The sequence below is a fragment of the Leopardus geoffroyi genome, chromosome A2, assembly GCF_018350155.1.
Source record: "Leopardus geoffroyi isolate Oge1 chromosome A2, O.geoffroyi_Oge1_pat1.0, whole genome shotgun sequence".
Lineage (NCBI taxonomy): Eukaryota > Metazoa > Chordata > Mammalia > Carnivora > Felidae > Leopardus > Leopardus geoffroyi.
In genome coordinates, this window is record NC_059331.1 from 1,657,003 (window position 1) to 1,680,754 (window position 23,752).

The 23,752-nt window shown below is 57.1% G+C and overlaps 1 protein-coding gene across 1 annotated transcript in view; it reads right to left on the reverse strand.

The window, feature by feature from the left end:
- Positions 1-2,136: 2,136 nt before the first annotated feature.
- Positions 2,137-23,752, reverse strand: part of GNG7 (G protein subunit gamma 7) — a 119,921-nt gene continuing 98,305 nt past the window's right edge. Inside the window, exons 3-4 of the mRNA XM_045491371.1 lie at positions 8,422-8,540; positions 2,137-4,964 (exon numbers count right to left, since the gene is read on the reverse strand). Coding sequence (XP_045347327.1) covers positions 4,839-4,964; positions 8,422-8,502 — 207 coding nt within the window. The 5' untranslated portion in view covers positions 8,503-8,540 and the 3' untranslated portion in view covers positions 2,137-4,838. The remainder of the gene's footprint in view (positions 4,965-8,421; positions 8,541-23,752) is intronic.

Sequence of the window (23,752 nt, forward strand, 5' to 3'; positions counted from 1 at the left end):
CTCCTAGCCAGGGCTCAGGTACGGCGTCTGGCCCTCCTTCCTCCTTTCTGGAGGCATGATGCCCAGCGGGCCCCTGGATTGGGGAGACCAGGCCTGCCGGATTCAGGCTCAGGATGCCGGCCTGTGCACTGCACCAGTGTGGTCCACGGTTACCGCTCAGGCTCCCTCTTGGTGGGGGGCATTCTGCGGGGTTTGCTGAACGTATGATGCTGCGTCTCCATGGTGACCGCATCCTGCAGAACAGTGTCGGTGCCCTAAAAATCTCCCCGTGCTCATCCCCGAGCTCTCCGCTCTCCCCCAGCCGCGATCTTTGTACGGTTTCCATATCATGGCTCTTCCAGAATGTCACAGCGTGGGGCCTTCTCAGATTGGCCTCCTTCACATAGTTCCTGCCTTTGCTGGCCTCCCAAGGCGCCACGCGTGAGGCCCTTGTGGGGACACTGGGCCCCCGGGTCACCCCTATCTCTACGTGGTCAGCTCCACCTCTCTGCGGGATTCCTCTTGCCCCACGTAAGGTGACGTAGCCCCAGGTTCTGGAGGTCGGGATGTGGACGTCTTTGGGGGTCATTCTCCTGACCACGCAGGCCGTGCCCAGGCTCGCCTGTTCCAGAACGTTCTCTATCAGTGGACTCTACTGGCCATGTTCTTGTCTATTTCGGGCTTACTGAGAGGCAGCTAGGTTCCTACACTTGGTAGTGGCCGACCCCCGATCCTGCGGAGTGGGACTCTGGGGCAGGAACGGATTCCAGTCTGTTCATCCATTCACCTGTTGCTGAATGCCTGGGATAGTTTGTTTCTGACGATTGGGACAAAAGCTGCTCTGAACATTCATCCCAGCACCTTCTGTGGACACACGTTTCGGTCTCTCGGGTGAAGGCGCGTGAGCAGAGTGCCAGGCGCTACAGCAGGTACGTGCTTAGCTCCACGTGGGCCGTGCTGCATTCACGCTCACGGGCCGGCTGCACGACCTGGCCAACCGAGTCCTACATTGTAGCCATTCGGGGGGGGGTGTTCGGCAAGGTTGTGAGTTTTTCCCTTTTTGTGGTGAAGTTCACGACATGAAGTTTACCATTTTAACATTCTAAGTACACTGACCTCAAGCACATGCACACTGTGGTGCAGCCGTCCCCACCACCCGTCTCCAGAACTTTCCATCTCCCCAGACTGAAACCCTGTTCCCATGAAGCACTGACCCCCCCAGCCCTAGCTCCCACCATCTACTCTCTCTGTGGGCGGGACTCCTCTAGGGACCCCCTGTGCATGGGGTCACGCGGGACGTGTCCTTCTGTGTCGGGCTCCTGTCACTGCACCCCGTGACCTCCAAGTCTGTCCACGTGGTGGCAGGTGGCAGGACGTCCTTCCTTCCTGAGGCTGGGTCACATTCCGGCGTGTGGATGGACCGCATCGTGTTTATCCTTCATCGGCTAAGGGACCCTGGCGGCTGCTGTTTGCACACCCAGAGGTGGGGCTGTCGCATAAGGTCCTAATTCTCCATTTGAGTTTTCGAATTGACCTCTAATCTTACGCTTTTTGACACGAAGTGGGTAATTTCAGAGGCATAGCCCGGTGGCAGGGCACTTGACTGCAAAGTAGACCATGTTTATGTAGTGGAATCTATAAATGTCTTACACAAAGTCCTCTGCTCGGGGGTCGGAATCTCTCATTTACAGATTTGTTACCAAAAATCGAACTCTCCGCTGTCTGGTCTGAATTGGGACCGCTGTGACTCACTGGGCCTGTCCCCTGGGCTCCCCGGTGGCCCCTGGTGACTGGACAACAGGCCCGGAGCACTCCAAGCCCTCAGCAGAGTGATGCGCCCTCCTACAGGCCACGCTGGACGGAAACAATCTCGAACCGCGGGGCACAGGGCTAGTGGTCCTCGAACTTCGCTCCTCGAGGTTCTCTAACAACAGGCTGGAAAGCCTGTCGAAGCTGACAGCTGTTCTCTGGGGCCGCCTGAGGCCACACTCCATCTGGGGTACCCGCCCAGCAGCCAGGGGAGGGGACCAGCCTGTCCTGCCCCGACCCCCACCCCCAGCAGGCAGGGGGCATGGACAGAAGGACCAGCGAGCCTTTGCACTGGGGATCAGTTCACTCTGTATGAACAATTCCACACAATATTAAAACACTGCAAAGTGGGTGTAGACACCTGGAAACTTTTTTAAAATCAGAAATAAAAGCCACTGAACATCCAAACGGAGACGGGGTAGAACCTGCTAGAACCACAGATGGCTTCTGCGGACCGGAACCGGTCTGTGCAATGTTTGGCAATGGTTACGGCTTCTTTTCCAGAGACTCCGTGGCAGGCTGGCTTTTTGTAAGTGTTCTTGAAGGACGAGCAACCCTCGGTGGCCTCCCCTGGGCCTGGAAGTTGCTCCTGGTCACTCGCCCTCGGGGTGGGCGGGTGGCCTTTTCCTGCCCCCAGAGCTCGGTGGGGCTGGGGCCCCACAGACACGGATGAGCTGCCTGGAGGTCCAGCGCCCGGACATGGAGGGGGTCAGCCAGGGTCACAGGAAGAAGGACCGCACATCCCTGGGGGCCAGAGGTCACCACCACCCAATCACTTAATTCTTGGCCTGGGGGACCGCTGTGGGGAGGGGTGTGCCTTCTAGCTCCTTCCTGGAGTGGGGGAGGGGAGGGGAGGGAAGGCGCCCCAGCTGCCAGCCCCGGGGGACACCCAGGCAGGCGAAAGAAAGGGAAACCCTGTGTCTCCCGCCCCTGTTTATTTTGGGGGGGGGCGTGCCCTTAATGCCCCCTCTTGATGTGGCTGGAATGCGGGCTGCCACCCGCCAGCTCCCGCAGAGCCCTGCACACGTGTTCATGCAGGGCACTGGCCTGGGAAGCACATGCCCTCCAGGTCGACGCTACAGACACGGAGATTTACTTGAGAAGGCAAAAGGAAGGGTTTTTCTCACTCAGAAAGACACCCGTGGTGGGGCTCCTGTGACGGCCACCTCCCTGGGCCGAGGCTGGGGCTCCTGGGGCAGGATGGGGGCGGGGGGTACGGCCCATCCTCACCCTCTCTGGGCCTAGTTTACTCAGACCCCTCAGCCCCGGGGGGCTCTGACCTAGGTTCACTTCAGGGCTGGGGGGGGGGGGGGCGCTGTGGCTGCCGGACTCGGTTCAACCGCTCGGCCCTCAGCCGGGCTCCTGGGTTTCACCTCGCCTCCCCTCCCGCTGGCCTCTCTGGGGGGCCGCTGGGGTGGGGCCCCACGGCCAGAGCATTAGACCAGGACAGTGGGGACGCAGGGGAAGGTTGGGCCCCAGGGATTAAGGCTTCTTGCACAGAAGTGGCCTGGACAGGCCTCACCCTGCCAGCCGCCCCCACCCCCAGTCTCTGGGGAGATCCTGTTGTGTCCCAGCCTCCCCGGTGGGGAACGGGTGTTGTTCCCTCTTGCTGCTCTGTGGGGGACAGTGCCCCCCTCTGGCTCCCTGCCCAATGAAAGGCGGCCAAGGCTTCCCCATCCAACCGCAGGTTTGGAGAGCCTGGGCTCCCCCAAGCCCCTGGTGCTCCCGGACCGGCCGGAGAGAGCTGGGAGCCGGGGAGCGAGGCCGGGCCTACAGCCCGCACACCGGGGGGAGTCACCCGCCGGCCCGTGCACACATCCCCCGCCCCCTTGAGCGTAGCGCTGGTGGGATCTGGGCCTTGGCACTAGCAGGGGGCTGAGTGGGGGCAGGAGCATGGGGGTCGGCACGAGGCCCTGGGGTGAGGCCTGTCCTGGTGCGGGGCGGGGGGGTGGGGGTGTGGGGACGGGTGTGCCCTGTGCCCTCCCTGTACCTCCGGCTCCTTCAACTGCCCGGGTCGTACCAGAGGCCAAGGGACTAAAGACGAACCGCTGCAGGGGAGGGAAGGGAACGGCGAGGAGTCACACGGGTGAGGCCCTGCGGCTCCTTCTGGTCACCTAACACCTTTTGGCCCCCCCAGGAAGGGCCTCCTCTGGCTGCATTTCTGTTTGCAAAATGGCCATAGCGATGCGCTAAAGTGGAAAAAAGCACAACACGACACAACAACCCGGAAGGGCCAGGTGCGACCACGGCCCACGTCGACGTTTCGTGCTCAACACCAGACGGAACGCCGCCGGCCATTCCGGTGGGCGGGACAAGTTGCGGAGAATCCCTTTGTGGGATGGGTGGGGTCCCAGGAAAGGGCGGGGGGCCACGGCCTGGCTGTTGGCTGGTGCATGCGGTATAGAGGCCGCACACGTGCCACACAGCAGGGCGACACTTGGCCACGCGGGGTGCACCTCACAGACAAAGCCCCCTTCCCGGCCCCTAAATTCCCTGGGTGCATTTTCCACAACCGTCAGCTGCAGGCTCAGCCCCCCAGCTCTGGGCCCAGCGCTGCCGAGTAACAATCGCTTAACTGAAAAGGAGACCAGTTTCCAAAGAGGTTTCCCATGACCCGCCCCCCCACCACCCAATTTTCCTCTGCTTAGGAGAAGAAAAAAAGCATGGCAGCAGGGACCTGGCAAGTGTTTCACAAACGGCCCAGCGGGTGAGACTGGCCCCCCGCCGGGGCGCCCGGGGCCAGCGGCCAGTCCTTCGTCCCTTCTCGGGGCGCGGCCGGGCTCTGGACCGCAGCCCCCCGGCAACCCAGAGTTTCCGAAAATTGTTACCACGTCACTCGGGATCTCTGTTACTCCTGATGGCAAGCGGCCGCGGCCCCAGCGTCATCTTCTGGCCGGGCCGGGAGAGGCGTTTACCCCATCCGTGGAGGCAGCGGCTCGCGTTCCTTCCGGAACCGGAGGTTTGGGGACACGAGAGGCGTTGCCGGAGTGCGTAGTGCAGACGCCCTAGCGGAGCGAGAGACACAGGCAGGGACACACGGAGGGACAACGCTACAGAATAATACAGGGCTTCTTGTCCTTAAAGGGGTTCTCGGACGCGGGGACTCCGACCAGCAGGGGGTCATTCCGGGCGTGCTGCTCGCAGTAGCTCATGAGTTCCGATGAGGCTTTGGACACCTGTGCGTGGGCACAAGGACGGGAGAGGAGAGGTCAGGAGGGCGGCCACGGCCACGTCCACTGCCAACACGGCGGGAAGAACCCAGGAGCACCCGCAGGTGAGCGGATACACACAGTGTCCCCCGCGCATGCGCACGTCCACAGATGACCGTGTGCACCGCGCACGCGCACAACACTCAGCCGTGAGCAGGCGCGAGAGGCCCACGCCTGCCGCCCAGCGTTCGGACCCGGAACACACGACGCTCAGGGCGGGAACCAGACACGAGAGGCCACGCGGGGTGTGAGTCCACGTGTGTGAAATGTCCAGAACGGGCTCATCCGGGGCCAGGCGCTGGGGGAGGGGTGACGGCTGATGAGGCCCGGGTTAGTTTTTGGTGTGATGGAATGTTCTGGAACTAGACAAAGGTGGTGGTTGCGCAACTCTGCGTGTGTGCGATCACTAATGGTAGGTTTTAAGTTACGTGTGTTCTACCACAATTTAAAAAAGATTAAAGAAGGGACTGGGTCCCTCGGCAGGAGCTGCCCAGATTTTGGACAGAAGGTCAGGGAGAGACAGAGCCCTCTTTAGGATTTAGTCCGAGGTCCACCCCTCCCCCACCCCCGCCCCAGACCAGGCGACTCTGGAAGAGCCTGTCCACGTCGGAGGGGCCGCCACACAGCCCCTTCCACGTTGCATCTCTGGCAGCCCGAGCTGGCCGGGGCCCAGGGATCTGGGGGGCCGGCGGGGTCACAGCAGAGGGTGCCACCCCACTCTGCTCACCCGGGCAGGGCTGGGGGCTGGGGGCTGGGTGAAGGGGTCCCGGTCTCCTCTGTGCTGCAGGAACAGCCAGCACGGTTCGGCCCCCTGCCTTCCCACCTGCAAGGTGACAAAGGAGCAGCCATGTGGGTGTGAGCGGACGAGACTAGGCAGGGGTGAGGGAGGCTTTGAGAACTCCCCTCAGGTCTGCCGGCGGGGTGGCGCCTCTGCACCCTGGACCCTGCACCCCACAAGCCAAGGCCGCCCGACCTTGTCCCCTGTGCTGCCGGGTCTCCAGGCCGGCCTCTGGGTTCACCGCGGGGACACTGCTACCCACATGCAGTGACAATTGCCACTGTCCTGAGCATGCTGGCCACTCCCAGGCCTGCCTCGGATGAGCCAAAGGAGCTTGGTTTCTCGAGTTGTATTTGGAAAGCAACTCTCGGAAACAACCAGAATAGCCTCCGGACCCTGGAAATAACTGATGTTGTGGCTCCGGCATGTGGCCCCCGCTGACACCCTGGCATCCACAGGCAGGCTCTGCCCTGAGCGCCGGGGCCGCCCCCATGCCCGCCACGCTGCCACTTGCCAGGCGCTGGCTCCCCCAGCCTTTCAGGCGTACCGACGTTCAAGGTTCTGGCCACAGATTTGGGGGTGCACAGCCTCAGGCGGGACAGGGGTAGGAGGGGATGGGGGGGGCTTGGGGGGGAGGAGTGGCCCTGCCCAACATCAAACAGGCTGGTGAATCACGCTCTCCGTCAGGGCTGTGGCCGCACCGGCTCACCAGAGGGCAGCCGCTTTGACTGAGGCTTTCTCTTTTTCCAGCCCGAATGAATCCTTTGAATGCTCAGGGTTCTGGAACATTCAGACACCTCGGGGGAGGCTCCCCCCGCAACTTGGGGGGCTGGAGCAGCCCTGCCTTTCCACCTGGCACTGCTGTGCATGTCCTTCCACTGAGGGATGTCAGTCAGGTGTGAGTCTGCGGGAGCCCATCTGCCGCCAGAGACCAGGGAATGGCGGGTGCTCAGAAAATCAAAGTCTGAAGAGATCCGTGGGGTTGATGTTTGATTTTATATGTCCACTTGGCCAGGCCACGGTATCCAAGTACTTGGCCAAACACCAGTCTAGATGTCACTGGGAAGGTCATTTTAACCTGAGATTAACATTTAAATTGGCTGACTCTGAGTAGAGCATATGACCCTCTAAATGTGGGTGGGCCACATGCAATCAGTTGAAGGCCTTCAGAGACCAGGAATTCTGCCTCCTGGCAGCCTTGGGGACTCGAGCTGCAGCATCAGCTCTGCCCTGAGTCTCCAGTCTGCCCTGTGGATTCGCCAGCCTCCACGGTTCTGTGAGCCAATTCCTGAATACCTCTCGTTCCCTCTATACACATCCTGTTGGCTCTGTTTCTCTGGACAGCCCTGACTGATCCAGGGGGCGGCTGAAGCAGGGCCGATGTAGACACGGGAACCACCCGGGTCTTCTACGGGGAAACTTCCGGTCACTCACTAGCTGGGGCCTGGGGCACGAGACCATTATTGGAGGTGCCTTGACCTCCTTTGCAAAGACATGGGTTTGATGAGCAGGTGACTTTGAAAAGAATCAGTCACCTCTTTCATGTAAGAGGCCACGACTGCATGGCTGGCCCCGGCCATGTTTATGGGAGAAATCCGTGAGCCCTGGATGTCGTCCTGATGACCCCTTGTGGACTTAAAATTCACCTATATTAAACACAACGTGTCCACCGTGCACGCGCACGTCCGCAGCCTCAAGCCGGAGCGAGGCGCCCACCCCCGCCGCCCCGTGGACCGACCCTGAACACACGACGCTCAGGGAGGGAACCAGACACGAGAGGCCACACGGGGTGTGAGTCCGTGTGTGTGAAACGTCCAGAACAGGGTCATCCACGGATGGGAAGAGGGCTCGTGGGGGCTGGGGGCTGGGGAAGGGGTGGAGGTAACAGCTGGCGGGGACAGGATTTCCCTTTGGGCTGCTAGAATATTCTGCAATGATGCTTGCACAACTCTGTGAATGTACAAAAAGCTACCAAACTGTCAGTGCCCTTTAAAAGAAACAGTTAACTTCATGTTATGCAAATTATTAGGAAAAAGAACAGGTCTGTCTGAGGAGCTACTTTGTTTCGGGTCTCTGGTCCCTGATGGGTTAAGTGTCTGTGCACAGGAACTACTTGTCCGTTTTCTTTTTTTAGTATAAAAAACAAACACGCTTATTTCAAAAAAAATTCAAATGAGGCATAAGTGAAGAACGTAGACGGCCAAGGGCCCTGAGTCCTGCCGTCTCTGGACCACATCTCTACCTTCTGTCTGTGTCTGTTGCACCAGGGAGCCAGACAGAGCCCATGGGCAAGTGCCTGCCTCATGCGGGTGGCCTAGGGCTCTCGGGGGCAGGGGGTGGGGTGGGGTGGGGTGGGGTGGGGTGGGGAAGGGCCCTGAGGGCTGGGGGCGGGCTCAGCCCTGCCTCTGGTCCCACGGCACTGACAAAGCTCTGCGGCACACGGGATGCCCGCAACAGCCCATGACACAGGTTCTGTGTCAGCTGTGTCTTCCCATTGAGGAATCTGGGGCTCAGAGAGGTTAGTGAGTGGCCCAAGCTCACACAGCAAGGGGCACAGGTGGAATAAAGCCCCCCCTCCCGAACCGGGCCTCCTTGCAGGGTCTCCTCCCTTCTCGGCCCCTCTGCCCGCCCGCCTGCCAGGCTCACCTTGATGCGCTCGATCCCGGCTTCGATGCGGAGCTGTTCCACCAGCTTCCGGGCCTGGGCTATGTTGTTAGTGGCTGACATTGTCTGCCATCAGCTCCGGGCCCCTGTCGTCCAGAGGGCTGCAGGGGAAGCAGACAGGATGTGAACTGGCTGCTGAGGCCCCACGGGGACAGAGAGGCAGGACGCCCCTTCCGGAAGCCTCAGGGCCTCCTGGTGCCCCACCTGAGCCGTGGCGCCCGTGTGCCCAGGTCGGGGTGGGGGCGGTGGGAGGACTAGGGAGCCGTCTCCCACAGTCCCCCTGGGCTGGTCGGGGGTAAGTGCTCCCTGGTTGAGACCACCCAGGGTCTCAGGATGGTTCACCAGACCACAGAGTCCACTCGTGGTTGGCTTGGAATGAGGGCCTCAAGGGACACTTTTTCGGATCCCTGCCTCACTCCAGGCCCCCCGGCACCACTGACACTGGGCAGGGTCACTCTCCGGGGGCGTTCTGGGGACGTTCCCAGCCCCACCCTTCGATGCCAGGACGTCCCAGTGGTGATGGCCACAGATGTGCCCAGACATGGCCCGAGTTCCCTGGGGGGCAGAGTCGTCTGGGTGAGACCTTGGCTCTGGATCAAGGTGGGTCACCTGGGCAGCATCTATGTGCCGTGGGTCCCGGGTCTGGCATCACTTCCTTCATCCACGGGCTAATTTGCCCCACAAACCACCCCAGGGGGGCCCACCACGCACCAGTCACTGCCCCGAGAACCAAGCTAAGGGTGGTGGTACGCAGGGGGAGGCCGTGGCTGTCAGTGCCCAGTTCTGGCTTCCCACCCCAGATCTGGCTGTCCTTGGGACACAGCCACGCGGAGTGACCTGGGCTCCCACAGAAGGCTTCCCGGGGCTCTCCGCAGGAGCGAGAAGTTCTGGCTCCCGCTCTGGCCCAGGAGAGGCTTCTGGGGGCAGCGGGAGGGCGGTGCAGGGAGCCCACTTGGTTTTGCAGGGTTTTCCAGAGCTTTCTGATGTGCTGGGGTGGTCGGGACAAATGACCACAGGCTGGGGTATGGAAAACAGCAGGAAATTGTTCTCCCACATTCTGGAGGCCAGATGTCAAAGATCCAGGTGGGGCAGGGCTGCGCTCCCCCTGGAGGGCCCAGGGAGGGTCCTTCCTGCCTCTTCCAGTGGCTGGTGTGGCCAGCGGTCCCTGGCGTGGCCACATCACTCAATCTCTGCCTTGTCCTCACATGGCTTTCTTCTAAGGACACTCATCCGTACGACTTCTCCTAACTAATTGCATCTGCAAAGCCCCTATTTCCACTTAAGGCCCCATGCTGAGGATCTGGTGGAAATGAATTTGGGCGGGGGGGGGGGGGCTGTATTCACTCCCCCTGCAGTGTCTTTGAGTGTGGATGGTGTGCTCAGAGTAGCCCATTTAGCACAGGCAAATGATTCCAGATAAACCCTCTTCCCAAATCCCAAGTAGCCCTTCCACTAATTTTCCCAGGACCGCTGCTCCGTGGAGGGGGTGGTGGTGGGGTATTTGCTGCTTTTATTGAGCAGCTAACGCCCCGTGGTCTGTTTGCTCCCCACCCCACCTCCCCGCACCTTCAGGACTTGGGTGTTCAGGGCCCGTCAGAGTGGCTCCCCACCTGCTCGCCCACCGAGAAAACCAACCCTTTATGGCGCCAATGATTCCCACTTCGCTATTGTTTGGGGGAGGGGGTGATCTTTTTTCTTTCCGAAAACATTTTTATTAATTTATTTTTAATTCAATTAAAATTTTTGAGGTGCCTGGAGAGTCACATGCAGTGGTAGGAAAGGGCGGAGACGTGCGGAGACGTGCGTACCCTATGCACGGTTTCCCCTCTGGAAACACCTTGCAAAACCCGCGGTCAGCATGACGCGCATGCACGGAAGCCTCAGGGCGGTTCCGTCCCCGCCCCTCCCCGCCCCCCACTCTCGGCGACCTCCGATGACGTTTTCCTTTCCCAAGCTGCCACCGTTTCGGGACCGTTGCACGTGTGGAACCACAGGGCACATGACCTTTTGGGATTTTTCCCCACTGCGCTTAATCCTGTGGAGATGCGCCCAGCCTGTTGCGCGCGCCACGAGGTCACTGCTGAGCGGCGTTCCCCGCGTGGACCGGCCCCGGCTGGGCGGTGCACCTGCCGATTCCAGTTTCTGGCCATCACGTACGGCTGCCACAAGGGCGTGCAGATTTCTGTGCAAACACAAGTCTATATATTTCTCTGAGATAAACGCCGAGGGATGTAATTTGCATGTTCAATTTTTAAGGAAAGTGCCAAGCCGTTTTCCAGGGCGGCTGCACCATTTTACATCCACACCAGCAGTATATGGGTGGTGTTAATTTATTCTTACAATTCGGCGGTGCACATTTTTTCCTCTTCCTTACAGCAGGGAAAATTCTACTCTTCCCACAGCCTTCATTTAGTGAGCTCTAGTATCGTCGTTCTAACGAGCGATGCTGCCCCCAGGGGACACGGGGCCCTGTCTGGGGACGTCTCTGGTCATCAGGACTGGGGGAATCCTGCCACCGAGGGGGTGTGGTGGAGGACCCCGCTCAGCTCCCACAGTGCCCGGGACGCCCCCCCGAGAACGGCCCAGTGTCTGCAGCGTTCAGGCTGGGGAAGTTCCCAGGAGGACCTGTCCGGGCGTCACGCCCAAGGTGGGGGGGTCTGGGAAGACGCCCCGCCAGGGAGCAGAGGGCACCCTCACTACGGCCACAGAACAGTAAAGGCAGGCTTGGGATTTTCAAAACATTTCCTACTTAGCAATAATGATTAAAAAAAAAAAAGGAGGGTTGACACAACACTTTCGGGAGATCTCCAGGCAGTTATGTTGCATGGCAAAAGCCAATCCCCAAAGGTTACATGGTCTGTGTTTATACACCATTTACACACCGTTTTTGAGAAGACAAAATTGTCGTCAGGATGGGGGACAGGTTCATGGTTGCTGAGGTTGGGGGTGGCGGCCTTGGTGGGAGGGGCTTTTCGTGGCGCTGGTCACACTTCCACAGAATGTTACCGTCGGGAAAAACAGAGTGAACGACATGTGGAATGCTTCTCTGATTTGTTATAACTGCACATGAATCTACGGTGACCTCCGTACAAGTCTCAATTAGAAAAAAAAAAAAAAATCCTTCCACACTGCCTGGCTCCCCGTCCCTCCCGGCAGACATCCAGCCCCGCTTTGGGTCAGAAAAGGCCTGAGTGTGTCTGTTCTGGGAGCACAGAGCCCACGTGTGGGTTTCCAGAGGGCTCTGATTCAGCAGAGAGCTTCAAAGCAGCCACAAAACATCCAACTCAGGGAAAACTGCCCTTGGTTGGGCTTAAAAATATCTAAATTACTCAGCGCTAAATATAGATGCGAATGGAGAACAAACGGGCTGGCCCCATGGCCTGTTTTCCTTGGAAGGCCGGGGAATCCTGCTCAGCATCCACACTCAGAAGTGTCCGCCAGGACTCCAGGACCCCTGCAGCGCGTGGCCACCCCCAACTGTGGCCTCTCTCCGAAGCGTGAAGCCCCCGAGTGGCTGGCTTTCTGTTCCAGGCCCAATGTCCCGAGAGGCTGCCTCTGGGCTGGGTTATGACCCAGGCCCCAGAGAACGGCCGAGATGGCTGCGCTGGGGGTGTGCGTGCGTGTGCATGTGCACGAACTTGTGTGCAGGAGTGTGTGTGAATGTTCGGGGCACTTGTGTGCATGTGTGTATACACACGCGTGAGTGCATGTGCACGTCTGCGCATAGATGTGTGCGTGCGTGTGCGTGCACGAGCATGTATGTGTGGGCGTGTGCGTGTGTGTACTTACGTGAGTATACGTGTGCACGTCTGTATGTCATAATGCGCGTCGTGCGAGCAGATGTGTTTATACGTGTGCGTGTCGGTGTGTATGTATACTGCATGCACACGCGTGTCTGTGGGCGTACGAGTGTATGTGTGCATGTGAGTGTATGGGTGAGCACGCGTGTGTGTGTGTGTGCGTGAGCACGCGGAGACGCCAGGAACGGACACCGGCTGTGTCACCACCAGCCCGTGCAGCAGACTCCAGCCTCCTCCTGGCTGGTGTCATCGTCCGTCACTGACTCACGGCCCAGCCGTGGCCCCGGGAGACCAGGCAGCTACGCTGAGTCAGCCCAGGGAACATTCCTCACCCGTCGCCGCAACGCAGGAAGCACGTGATGGCACCAGGCGCCCGACCTGGCCGGACCTGCCTGGGCCAGCAGAGCCGCAGGGGGCCCCCAGGAGCCGTGGCAAGCTGGGGGCAGGTGGGTGGTGGGCAGCCGGTCACCGTGCTGACTCCCGGTTCTGCCCCTGCTGAGGGTCCAGGGGAACAACCTGGGGTGAAGTTCACCTAAAACCAGAGCCTTAAGGGATGTCACCAGGCCCTGCCTGGGATCTGAGTCGAGGGCCAGGAAGCCATGCTAGGTTTGGGGGGGGCTCCTGCAGAAGAATCACATGAGCAAATGTGTGAAAGGCAAGGACAACGGAGGGCCCCCCCCCCCGCCCTGGGGTATATCGTGAAGCAGAGGTAACTAGAAAGGGGGGGCAGTGACCCCCAGACAGATCTGACCTTCCAGTGCACATAAGGATTAGACAACCCTGGGGACGGGCAGTATTTCTTCCACGGTGGGCGCAAATAAGGCAAAATGGGGAAACAGTTTAGGGTGGGGTCTCTGCCCCCCTGGCACTTTGGACACTGGGCTGGGCTGTTCTCTGGGGTGTCCTGGGTGCTGTGTGGCCCGAGCAACATCTGTGGCCCCACTCCTTCAGTGCCAGGGCCCCCTCCCCCCTGTGTGACAACCACAGATGTCCCCAGACACCGCCTGGTGTCCCCTGAGGGCAGAGCTGCCCCTGGGTGAGAACCACTGGATTAGATCAGACCTTTATTCACATCCAAAGAGGTGCCATACAAACAGCCATAGAATAAGAAAGAAAATAAACACAAACTAGTGAATATTTATTCTTGGGATGCCTGGGGGCTCAGTCAGTTTAGCATCCGACTCTTGGTTTCGGCTCAGGTCATGATCTCACGGTTTGTGAGTTCAAGCTCCGCATTGGGCTCTGCGCTAACAGCGTGGAACCTGCTTTTGATTCTCTCTCTCCCTGCTCCCTAGGGGCGGAGAGAGAGGGAGAGAGAGAGTCCCAAGCAGGCTCTGCACTGTCAATTCGGAGGCCCATGTGGGGCTTGAACTCCAACCGTGAGAACTTGACCTGAGCCGAAACCAAGAGTCAGACGCTAAAATGACTGAACCACCCAGGCGTCCCCCCACCCCCACCCAGAGTCCAAATGTCCATCGATGGATGAACGGATAGAGAAGATGTGGTCTATATATACAATGGGGTATTACTCGGCAGTCAAAAAAGAATGAAATCTTGCCATTTGCAACTATGTGGATGGAAGCGGAGGGGATTATGCGAAATGAAATTAGTCAGAGAAAGACAAATATCCTATGACTTCACTCATATGAGGGCTTTAAGAGACAAAACAGATGAACATATGGGAAGGGAAACAAAAATAATATAAAAGCAGGGAGGGGGACAAACACTAAGAGACCCTTGAATACAGAGAACAAACAGAGTTGCCGGAGGGGAGTTGTGGGTGGGGGGATGGGCTAAATGGGCAAGGGGCATTAGGGAGGACACTCGCTGGGATGAGCACTGGGTGTTATACGTAGGGGGTGACTCACTGGAATCTACTCCTGAAATCATTATTGCACTATATGCTAACTAACTTGGAAGTAAATTTAAATAAATAAATAAGCAAACGGATAAACTTAAAAAAAATTTTTTTTTTTATTTTTTTATTTTTATTTATTTTTTTTCAACGTTTATTTATTTTTGGGACAGAGAGAGACAGAGCATGAACGGGGGAGGGGCAGAGAGAGAGGGAGACACAGAATCGGAAACAGGCTCCGGGCTCTGAGCCATCAGCCCAGAGCCCGACGCGGGGCTCGAACTCACGGACCGCGAGATCGTGACCTGGCTGAAGTCGGACGCTTAACCGACTGCGCCACCCAGGCGCCCCCCAAATTTTTTTTTTTAAAGAAATCAAAAGTTTCCTCTCAATCATGGAGAAGTCACTTTTCAGCAATGGAAGCCATGGAATGAATGGAGAAGGATCGGCAGCTCTGATCTTATGTAAATATTCAGAACTTCAGGACAGACGTGAACTAGAAATCGACACCATGGACCCAGGGAAAGGCCAAGGCCACAAGTGAGGTGATGGGCGACCCCTTTAGCATGTGACTAACACTTGGGCCAGGGTCCCACGGAGATTGTGGCACAGGGCTCACTCAGGCAATTCACGTCAGCAGGGGCGTAACTGGTAAAAACCAAAGCAAACAAAACGCGGCCTGGCGAGCAGTGGATGCCACCTCGAGCTGCCCCTTTGTCTTCCCACGACGCCAGAAGGCCCGAGAAAGGCCACCACCTGACGCGCTCATTCCAGACTCTCTGGTCTTGGGAACCCGTCTCAGCCTCAGAAACTGGACACTGAGGACTACAAGGATGTCCCCTCAAATCTTCTGCTTGGGCATTTATCCCAAGGGGGAAATTATCCAAAGGAGTTAAAGGGGGAACACTGACAGGTGTTTACAGCTGCGTTGTTTGTGACCATGAAGGCTCAGAACAAAAGCACACGCCTCGCTCTGCAACGGGCGGGAGGGGGAAACAGCAAATTCAATGGGACATTTCGCAGGTGCAACACTATACAATGTTCTAAACGGTCCGTAGAAACGCGGAGGTGTGTGTGCAAAGAGGGACAATGGCAGAGTGCAAATGTTCGGTCATCTACCGTTGTGTTAAAATATATACGGATAAAGGCAGACAGGGAATCTCAAAGTGACAATTTTAGGGGCGCCTGGGTGGCGCAGTCGGTTAAGCGTCCGACTTCAGCCAGGTCACGATCTCGCGGTCCGTGAGTTCGAGCCCCGCGTCGGGCTCTGGGCTGATGGCCCAGAGCCTGGAGCCTGCTTCCGATTCTGTGTCTCCCTCTCTCTCTGCTCCTTCCCCGTTCATGCTCTGTCTCTCTCTGTCCCAAAAATAAATAAAACGTTGAAAAAAAAAATTAAAAAAAAAAAAAGTGACAATTTTAAGTCAGCTCTAAGCCCAACGTGGGGCTCGAACTCATGACCCTGAGATCAGGAGACACATGCTCCACTGACTGAGCCAGCCAGGTGCCTCTCAAAATGACAATTTTGTTAGTGACTTTTTTTTTTTAAGTTTATTTATTTACTTGAGAGATGCCGAGACAGTGCAAGAGGGGAGGGGCAGAGAGAGACGGAGACAGAGAATCCCAAGAAGGCTCCACACTGTCAGTGCAGAGCCCGACGTGGGGCTCGGACCCACAAAACCGCGAGATCGTGACCTGAGCCCAAATCAAGAGTCGGACGCTTAACCGACGGAGCCACCCAGGCGCCCCTGTTAGTGACTGTTTTTATAATTTCCTCCAATGAAATGTTCTTCCGTGAAGGTATAATTTGCACGCAGTCCTTTTGGGCACGGAGTCGATGAGGTCGCACAAGCACGTCGTGTCGCGGAGCCGATACCGCCATTCAGATGCAGACCCCGTCACCCTGAGAACCTCCCGGAGCTTCTGTTTGTCGTCAGCCCCTGCACCCCCTGAGCCGCTCTGTTCCTGTCGTGTCGCCTCTTCCCGGAAGCCTACGGACAGACTCGTGCCATCCAGCGTCTGGCTCGGTTCACTCGGCCCAATGTCCTTGTGGTTCGTCGTGTGCCGAGGGCACCTTTTCAGGGCCGTGTGGCGTTTCCCCCCCGGGGTCAGGGCAGGGATTGTTGGCTGTGCCCCAACTGGGCGACACGGGTGTGAAGGACGCCGTGCTGTATGTTCACACGCAGGATTTGTGGCGGTCCGCGTGCCCGGTCCTCCTGGGTGAGCCCCAGGAGTGGGATTTCTGGCTCCCTGGCAGGTGTATGTTTAACCTTACAAGTTAAACATTTTCCAAACGGTTCCCAAAGTCACTGCATTCGTTTGTACTTTGAAATAATCACATAGACAGGTAGGACAACATCAGGCCGAGACCCCGATGCTGGCCGTTTGCTCAGATTTCGCCAGTCCTCCCATGACTCATCTGTGTGCAGAGTGGATTTCTGTCACCGCCCGTCCCTCCAGGAAGGTCTGGCCACCGTCGCTGACCGGGCCGAACTGCTCATGGAGCTCCGTGCTGCCCTGAGCCTCACGGGGCAGATGAGGTCTGGCGTGAAGGTTCGCTGGGTGGACTGGAGGGTAGATGCAGTGGGAGTGTCAGCAGAGAAGGCGGGGGCTCCAGTCGGCAAAGCTACGAGGTGGCTGAACCCTCTGTGTTTGTGAAATCCTAAACGGCTTGGGCAACACTGGGGAGGCCCCCCCACCCCCCCGCCCCACCCCACTCCAGGGTCTCCTCACCTCCGCACCGAGGACACCCAGGCCAGGGTATTCCCTGTGATCAGTCCCTGGCCCGGCCACCCAAGGCCAGGAGCACCCGCATCGTGACAGCCACAGACATCCCCAGACACGGCCCTGTGTCCCCTGGGGGCAGAATCTAAGTCCTTTATGGAACTTCCTTATCAGAAGAAACTTCAGCTAAAAAAGGTTCATCTGGGCAAAATGCAAACAGTGTTTCTGGAACCGAGATGGTTCGGTTTGAACTGAAATGGCAATGAACGAAAATAGAAGCTTGTTTCAAATGGGGGCTTAATTTTCTCAGCATCCGACGATCCTCTGTGACCACAAGAAGTTACACAGGGCGAGCGAGCTGCCCCTTGAACTCCACCAACCACACTCTTGAAGCCGGTGCTGGAGAGGAGAGAAGTAGAAAGGGGAGCCAAGGGGAAGGTGGCAGACCCAAATTCTGCACAGATCCCAAAGCTGTTTGGCCTTGGGGGAGTTACCTCCCCTCTCTGAGCTCCAGCGAACTCTGCAGTGCTTAGAGCGACACTCGCTTCCTGGGCTGGCCCAGCAAACATCCAGGTCCCCACGTTCCAGGGCCAAGGAATGGGGGCGTCCAGAGGCCGGCAGCCCCAGGAGGCCCTCTTTGGGGCACCGTGGCAACTGCTAACTATAAACACAGCTGCTGCAGAGATGAAGCCAGAGACAGGGTGCCCTGCACATCCTGTGCCCGGCGGAGGTGGGAGGGCCGGTTTGCTGGAAGCTATTGAGAAATCCTGCTCCCCACGGAGCTGCTGCTCCGAGGTGGCCACTCCCCTCAGCTGCCCAGGGGCCGGGTGGGGCAGGTGCCACAAAGCCCACAGGCTCGGGGAAGAGCTGGGCAGCGTGAAGCTGATCATATTAAAAATAGAAGTGGATGGCAACGGGGGGAGAGCCAGAAATGGAGAGTCCCAAAATGATCTATTTTCTGTTGTCCCACTAATGCTTGTACGTCCCTGTCCCTTCTAGGCCACACAGCAAAGGTGAGACTGGGTTCTTTTATGCTTTGCTGTGTGCCCCAAACCCACGATGCTGGTCATGCCCCGGCCATGTCTGAGCCATTCTGAGCATGATCAGAAGCGCTCCGGCCCCTGTGGGCCCTTAGCTGCAAAGCCCTCCTGCTGAGCCCCTGGAGCTTTTGGGTCTCAGGGAGAAGCGGAGTGATCTCCCGGCACCTTGTCCAAGGGCACAACGGCAGCCACCCCTTCCTGAAGGTGCAAAACACAGTGCACGCCTGGAAGTGTGTTCACATCTCAGCTCTGCCCTGAACTGGGTCTTAGCTTCCTCCATTAGGAAATAAGAGGGTGGTTCTAACAGCTGAGAACGGATCCCGGTTCGTCATCTGGTGGTTCTCAGATCAAGACGATTCACGTCGATGGCCTCTACCTAAAGTCACTTGGACTTTGAATAAAAACCCGTATCTGCAGATTTTGGCTTGCACGACAGTGGGTGAACTGCACGGACAGACTCTCCCGTGAGGGCAGTCAGGAAAGCTGGACAGAACACAGAAGAAATCTGCTTGAAGGCACTGCAGGGTTATTGGGGCAGTGAAGAATTTATAGCCAGGGTCTAGGGGAGGACGGCAGCCCAGGAGCAGAAAATCTGCCAAGAGGCTGAGCAATGCTTCTATCAGCCTTGCAAGGCTGGCGATACAGAGATTGAGATCCAGGGCCCTCCACGTGGAGGCGGCTGGGTGAACTCCCCCTTGGTTCAAACTGGGGAACAAGGTGCTGCAGTCTGAGTATAAGAAAAACCCAGACGTGGTGGTTTGGGAACAACACGGGCAGATGTTGTGTATGTTTTTCTTGGACATTTGAAAGAACGGTATTTTCTAACTAGACTGTATTTTAGATGGGACTTAATTTTACCGTCACTTTTACTGTATGTGACATTGGCTTGAAGAACTTTTTCCCAAATAATCATGCAAAATTATGTGGTCCCAGCATTTATTACACACAGAAGGATACAAGTAAACAGGAAGCAGATGGGCTCTTATGGTGACTGCAGCTGAGTGCTGAATAAACTCAGTCCCTGATACTGGACTGAGGTGACCCCAGATTGCTAGCAGCCCTAAATGCTGGGCATGAGTAAACATAAATCCTCTCCAGTGGAAAACAACATCATCTTAGAATTCACACTATTCCCACAAACAAGTCTGAAACACAATGTCTAGCACACAACGAGAAATAACCAGGCATACAAGGAGGTAAGACCACATGAACAAAACCCAGCAGGAATAACGGGCAATATAAACAGACTCACAGGGATTCCCGACACTGTAGTTGAGAGACACTTTAAAATAACTGTGTTAGGGGCACCTGGGTGGCTCAATCAGTTACATGTCTGACTTCAGCTCAGGTCATGATCTCACGATTCATTAGTTCAAGCCCCGCATCAGGCTCTGCAATGGTGGTGCAGAGCCTGCTTAGGATTCTCTCTCTTTCCTTTTCTCTCTGCCTCTTCCCCACTTGTGCGAGAGAGTTCTCTCTCTCTCTCTCTCTCTCTCTCAAAATAAGTAAATAAACTTTAAAAATAACAGTTTTAATTACATTCAAGAAGATAAATAGGTGAGACCGGAATTTCAGCCGCACTGGAAACTATAGAAAAAGGACTCAGTAAACATGTGGAAAATGCCAATATCTGAAATGTAATGACTCGATGTAAAAGAATAGTATCACTAAAGACAACGAAGAAGAGAGTTGGTTGAGCTGGAGGATAGTTCAGGGGAAAACACCCAGGATGAAACACAGAGACACAGAGGGGAAGGAAAGGCAGAAGAGAAGGTGAAAGATGGAGAGGATACAGTACAGCCTAACACATGTGACTGGGACTCTGGAAGGAGGAGGGAGGACGGAGCACAAGCAATCTCCAAAGTGATAATGACAATCTCCCCAAACTGAGGACTGAACAAAATCCTACTTTTAGCCACAGATTCAAGAAGTCCTGGAAACTCAGGCAGCATAAACATCTTAGACGCTGACAGAGAAGTCGCCGATGCGCCTGTGAAAAGGTGCTCCCTGATTAGTCATCACGGAAACACGAGTGAAATCCAGGGAGCTGCTTCTTGAGCACTAACGAGCAGGGCACAGACAAAAAAGACCAGCGACTGTAAATGTCAGGGAGGGCGTGGAAACGCTGCAAGTTTCACACATTTCTTTTTTTTTTTTTTTTTTTTTTCAACGTTTATTTATTTTTGGGACAGAGAGAGACAGAGCACGAACGGGGGAGGGGCAGAGAGAGAGGGAGACACAGAATCGGAAACAGGCTCCAGGCTCCGAGCCGTCAGCCCAGAGCCCGACGCGGGGCTCGAACTCACGGACCGCGAGATCGTGACCTGGCTGAAGTCGGACGCTTAACCGACTGCGCCACCCAGGCGCCCCAGGTTTCACACATTTCTGATGCAAGAGTAAAGTGGTACGACCACGCTGGAAGATGACTCAGCAGTTTCTGAAAAGGCTAAACACACACCTACCCTCTGCCCCAGCAATTCCGCTCCTAGGGACCGACCCGAGATAAACGAAACCATAATTCTGTGGAAGGACTTGTACAAGATGTTCACACATCTTTATTTATGATAGCAAAAACTGGAAACAGCCCAAATGCCCACCAACAGGAGAGCAAACAGACTGTGCTAATCCACGCTATGTGTTATGATGACACAATGACAAAAAACAGCCTGCGGAGGAGAGAAGCCACACGTGTGGATCCCGAAAATATTCTGTCGAGCAAAAGAAGTCAGACGTCAGAAACGTTCTGTGTCTTGACGGAGGTGTTGGTGCACACGGGTGTGTGTGTCAAAACTCATCAAGTTATGTATTTATGATGTGTTCATTTCACTGAATGTGAATCATGCCTTGATAAAACCGGTTAATTACAAAGCAAACAAGCAAATGTGAGCTGCTGGAGGGAAAAGGACCAACGATTAGGTGGATTCAGTGAAGACTTTAGACCCGGTGAAAATTAACTTCAAGATTTAAGAGGAGGGGCGCCTGAGTGGCGCAGTCGGTTAAGTGTCCGACTTCAGCCAGGTCACGATCTCGCGGGCCGTGAGTTCGAGCCCCGCGTCGGGCTCTGGGCTGATGGCTCGGAGCCTGGAGCCTGTTTCCGATTCTGTGTCTCCCTCTCTCTCTGCCCCTCCCCCGTTCATGCTCTGTCTCTCTCTGTCCCAAAAATAAATAAACGTTGAAAAAAAAAAATTAAAAAAAAAAAAAAAAAAGATTTAAGAGGAGACCCAGACACCTCCAGACAAACAGCGGTGGACTGCCTCTCCAGCAGACCTGCCTTGTTAAGGTAGGAATAAAGGGATATCAGAGAAACAGGACCCCCAATAAAAGGTAGGAGAGGCGTGAGTGAGTGGAAAACACTGAGGAAGGGACAGAACTTGATGACACCATCCGGGTTCTCATGGAAAAATCAACGGGAACTGGAAGCCCCCGGGAGAGCCCCGGAGCACACATGAATCAGAGCCACCAACCCCATAGTCCCCTCCAACCAGTTTTTCAGCAGCTGTTCTGTGTGTTGGCCTTACAAACTGTGGGGCGCTCTTTTTCACTATGCCATGTTGTTGCATTCCAGTGACAGCGGCCTTGGATGTTTGCTAGTGACATTTTTGGATTGTGTGACTTCACACACGGGACAAATGACGTCAGCACGCGAAGATCACATACGCACATGCATCAGGCCTAGGGCGGGAGCGAGACACCCAAGGACAAGCCCCAGAGCCCCCTGCATCCCTCCTTCTGACAGCTGGAGCCTGACCCTCCTCTACGCAGAAACTGGGGGTCACCCCACCCGGAATCAAGTGCAACGTCCAAGCTGCTCACTCACTGCCCTCAGGTAGGAAATCTTCCCCCAGCGTCCAACCTGCTGTTGTCGCCTGAAGGTGTCCCCCCAAATTCATGTTGAAATCCTAATCCCCAAGGTGACAGTAGCAGGAGGTGGGGCCTTTGAGAGGTGACTAGGTCCTCTCCCCTAGGGTGGAGCCCTCCTGAATGGGATCAGTGTCCTCAGAAGGGGCAGAAGAGACCCGAGTTCTCTTTTTCCACCATCTGCCCCTCTGGGTATGGGTGCTCCCCTGGTAATGCAGCTGGCCGTCCTGAGCGTCCCTGAATGGGTTCCCATGGTGCGTGGGGACCTGTGCAGTGTCCAGGGGATCCGTGCTCCTGTCTGCCTGCCTGTTCCTTGGGCCGGGGGTCCGTGTCTTTCTCCAAAATAGCCCCTGTCCTGCCTCCCTGAGTCACCTTTCTAGGAGAAATCTCACCCTGTGACTTCTGTGCTTAAAACTATCCCCAAGCGAAATCTGAGAAACAGGACGTTTCACACACGTGGACTCACACCCCGTGTGGCCTCTCGTGTCTGGTTCCCTCCCTGAGCGTCGCGTGTTCAGGGCCCGTCCGCGGGGCGGCGGGGGTGGGCGCCTCACTTCTGCTCGCGGCCGAGGGATGTTCTGTCACGTGTGCAGAGTGTTTTAAGCAAACATGTTTTTACAAGAAAAGGAAGAAAAAGGAAAGACCTTATCTTGCTGCTGTTGAAACGAAAACCTGTATCGCTTCCTTAATCGGAACTAAGGTGGGAGACGAAACTGATCAACGGCTTGCGGGCCCTGGAGCACGAAATGTAAGATCCGTGTTTCTGGTGCGTGGCCAGGACCACGGAGCGCTAGCGTTGTCCTGTCTGTGGGGGTGTGCAGGGCCGGGAGCCGCAGTCCTGGGCACGGCCCCTGGCGCCCGAGTCGCAGCGCTCTCATCCTTAGAACGTGGAGCTGGAGAAGGGTCTGATTTGTTATATACGTAACTAGTAAAGATGCAGCAGCGGCTTCCTCCTGCGTAAGCCACGCCCACGGGAGGCGCCACGCCCACGGTTCCCGAGACCACGCGGCGGGTGGTCCGCCCACGGGTTGAATGTAATTCCAAAACCAGGCTCCTGGGGAGACGAGACCCCGGGGCAGTCTGGCTGCGTCCTGCCACACTGCCCTGTGCCCCTGCGTGCCTGACCCCTTGCACCCAGAGGCTTTGAGGTCAGGACTGGCATGGGCTTTGTACCCCCGTGGTCCCCGTGCGCTCACAGAGGGCTTCGGGAGTAGGGCCTACGGTGCTCCTGGGTCTGAGGGTTCAAACACGCACGGGGGTCCCAGGAGCCTCACGACTACTGAAGGACTGGCCCCTGTCTATGCTCTCGGCGGGTGCTGCAGACGTGGGAGGCCCTGCACAGTCACCAGGGTCCCAGAGGACCCTGAGTGACATCTAATGACGACACGTCTTCGCTTTATGCTTCCCGCCTAGCAGTTTCTCGACGAATCCGGGACTCTGAGTCCTGGGAATGTTTGCCCAAGGACGAGAGCAGACTTCCCTGCCAGCGTCTGACAGGGCCGCCCACGTGCTCTCGAGAAACCCGCGCATTCCCTGGAAGGCGGGGTCACCTCCGCACCCCACGGAGGACCCTTGAGAGGGCTTCTCAGGATCGTATTTCTGTCTCCTCGGCCCTCCTGACGTGGGCTGGGTGAGCTGCGGCTTCCGTCTCGGTGAGTCAGACGCAGTAACGGGAGCTAAGGCTGCGGGTCAGGCCCAGACATAGCAGGCTCGGAGATGTCACCCAGACCCTGTGTCTGGCCAGGGCGCTTAGCGTGACTGCGTCTGCACTGCCCACGGGGGAGGCAGGGCAAACAGGTACCCGAGACCCGCTGGGGGTCGGCGGGCTGCACCTCGGTGCGGCTGCGTGCACGGCCAAGGTGCAGACAGGGGCCCCGGGGCAGCCCCGCGCCTGTGGGGATCCCGGACGTTCCGCGCCGGTGGGAGAGCGGGTCTGCTGCCTGTCTCCCCGGCACACGCCCAGGGCTGGCGGCCCCTCAGGGGAGCTGACGCAGCCCCTCTGTTCAGCCTGGGGTATCAGCTCCACCCTCACGGGTGTT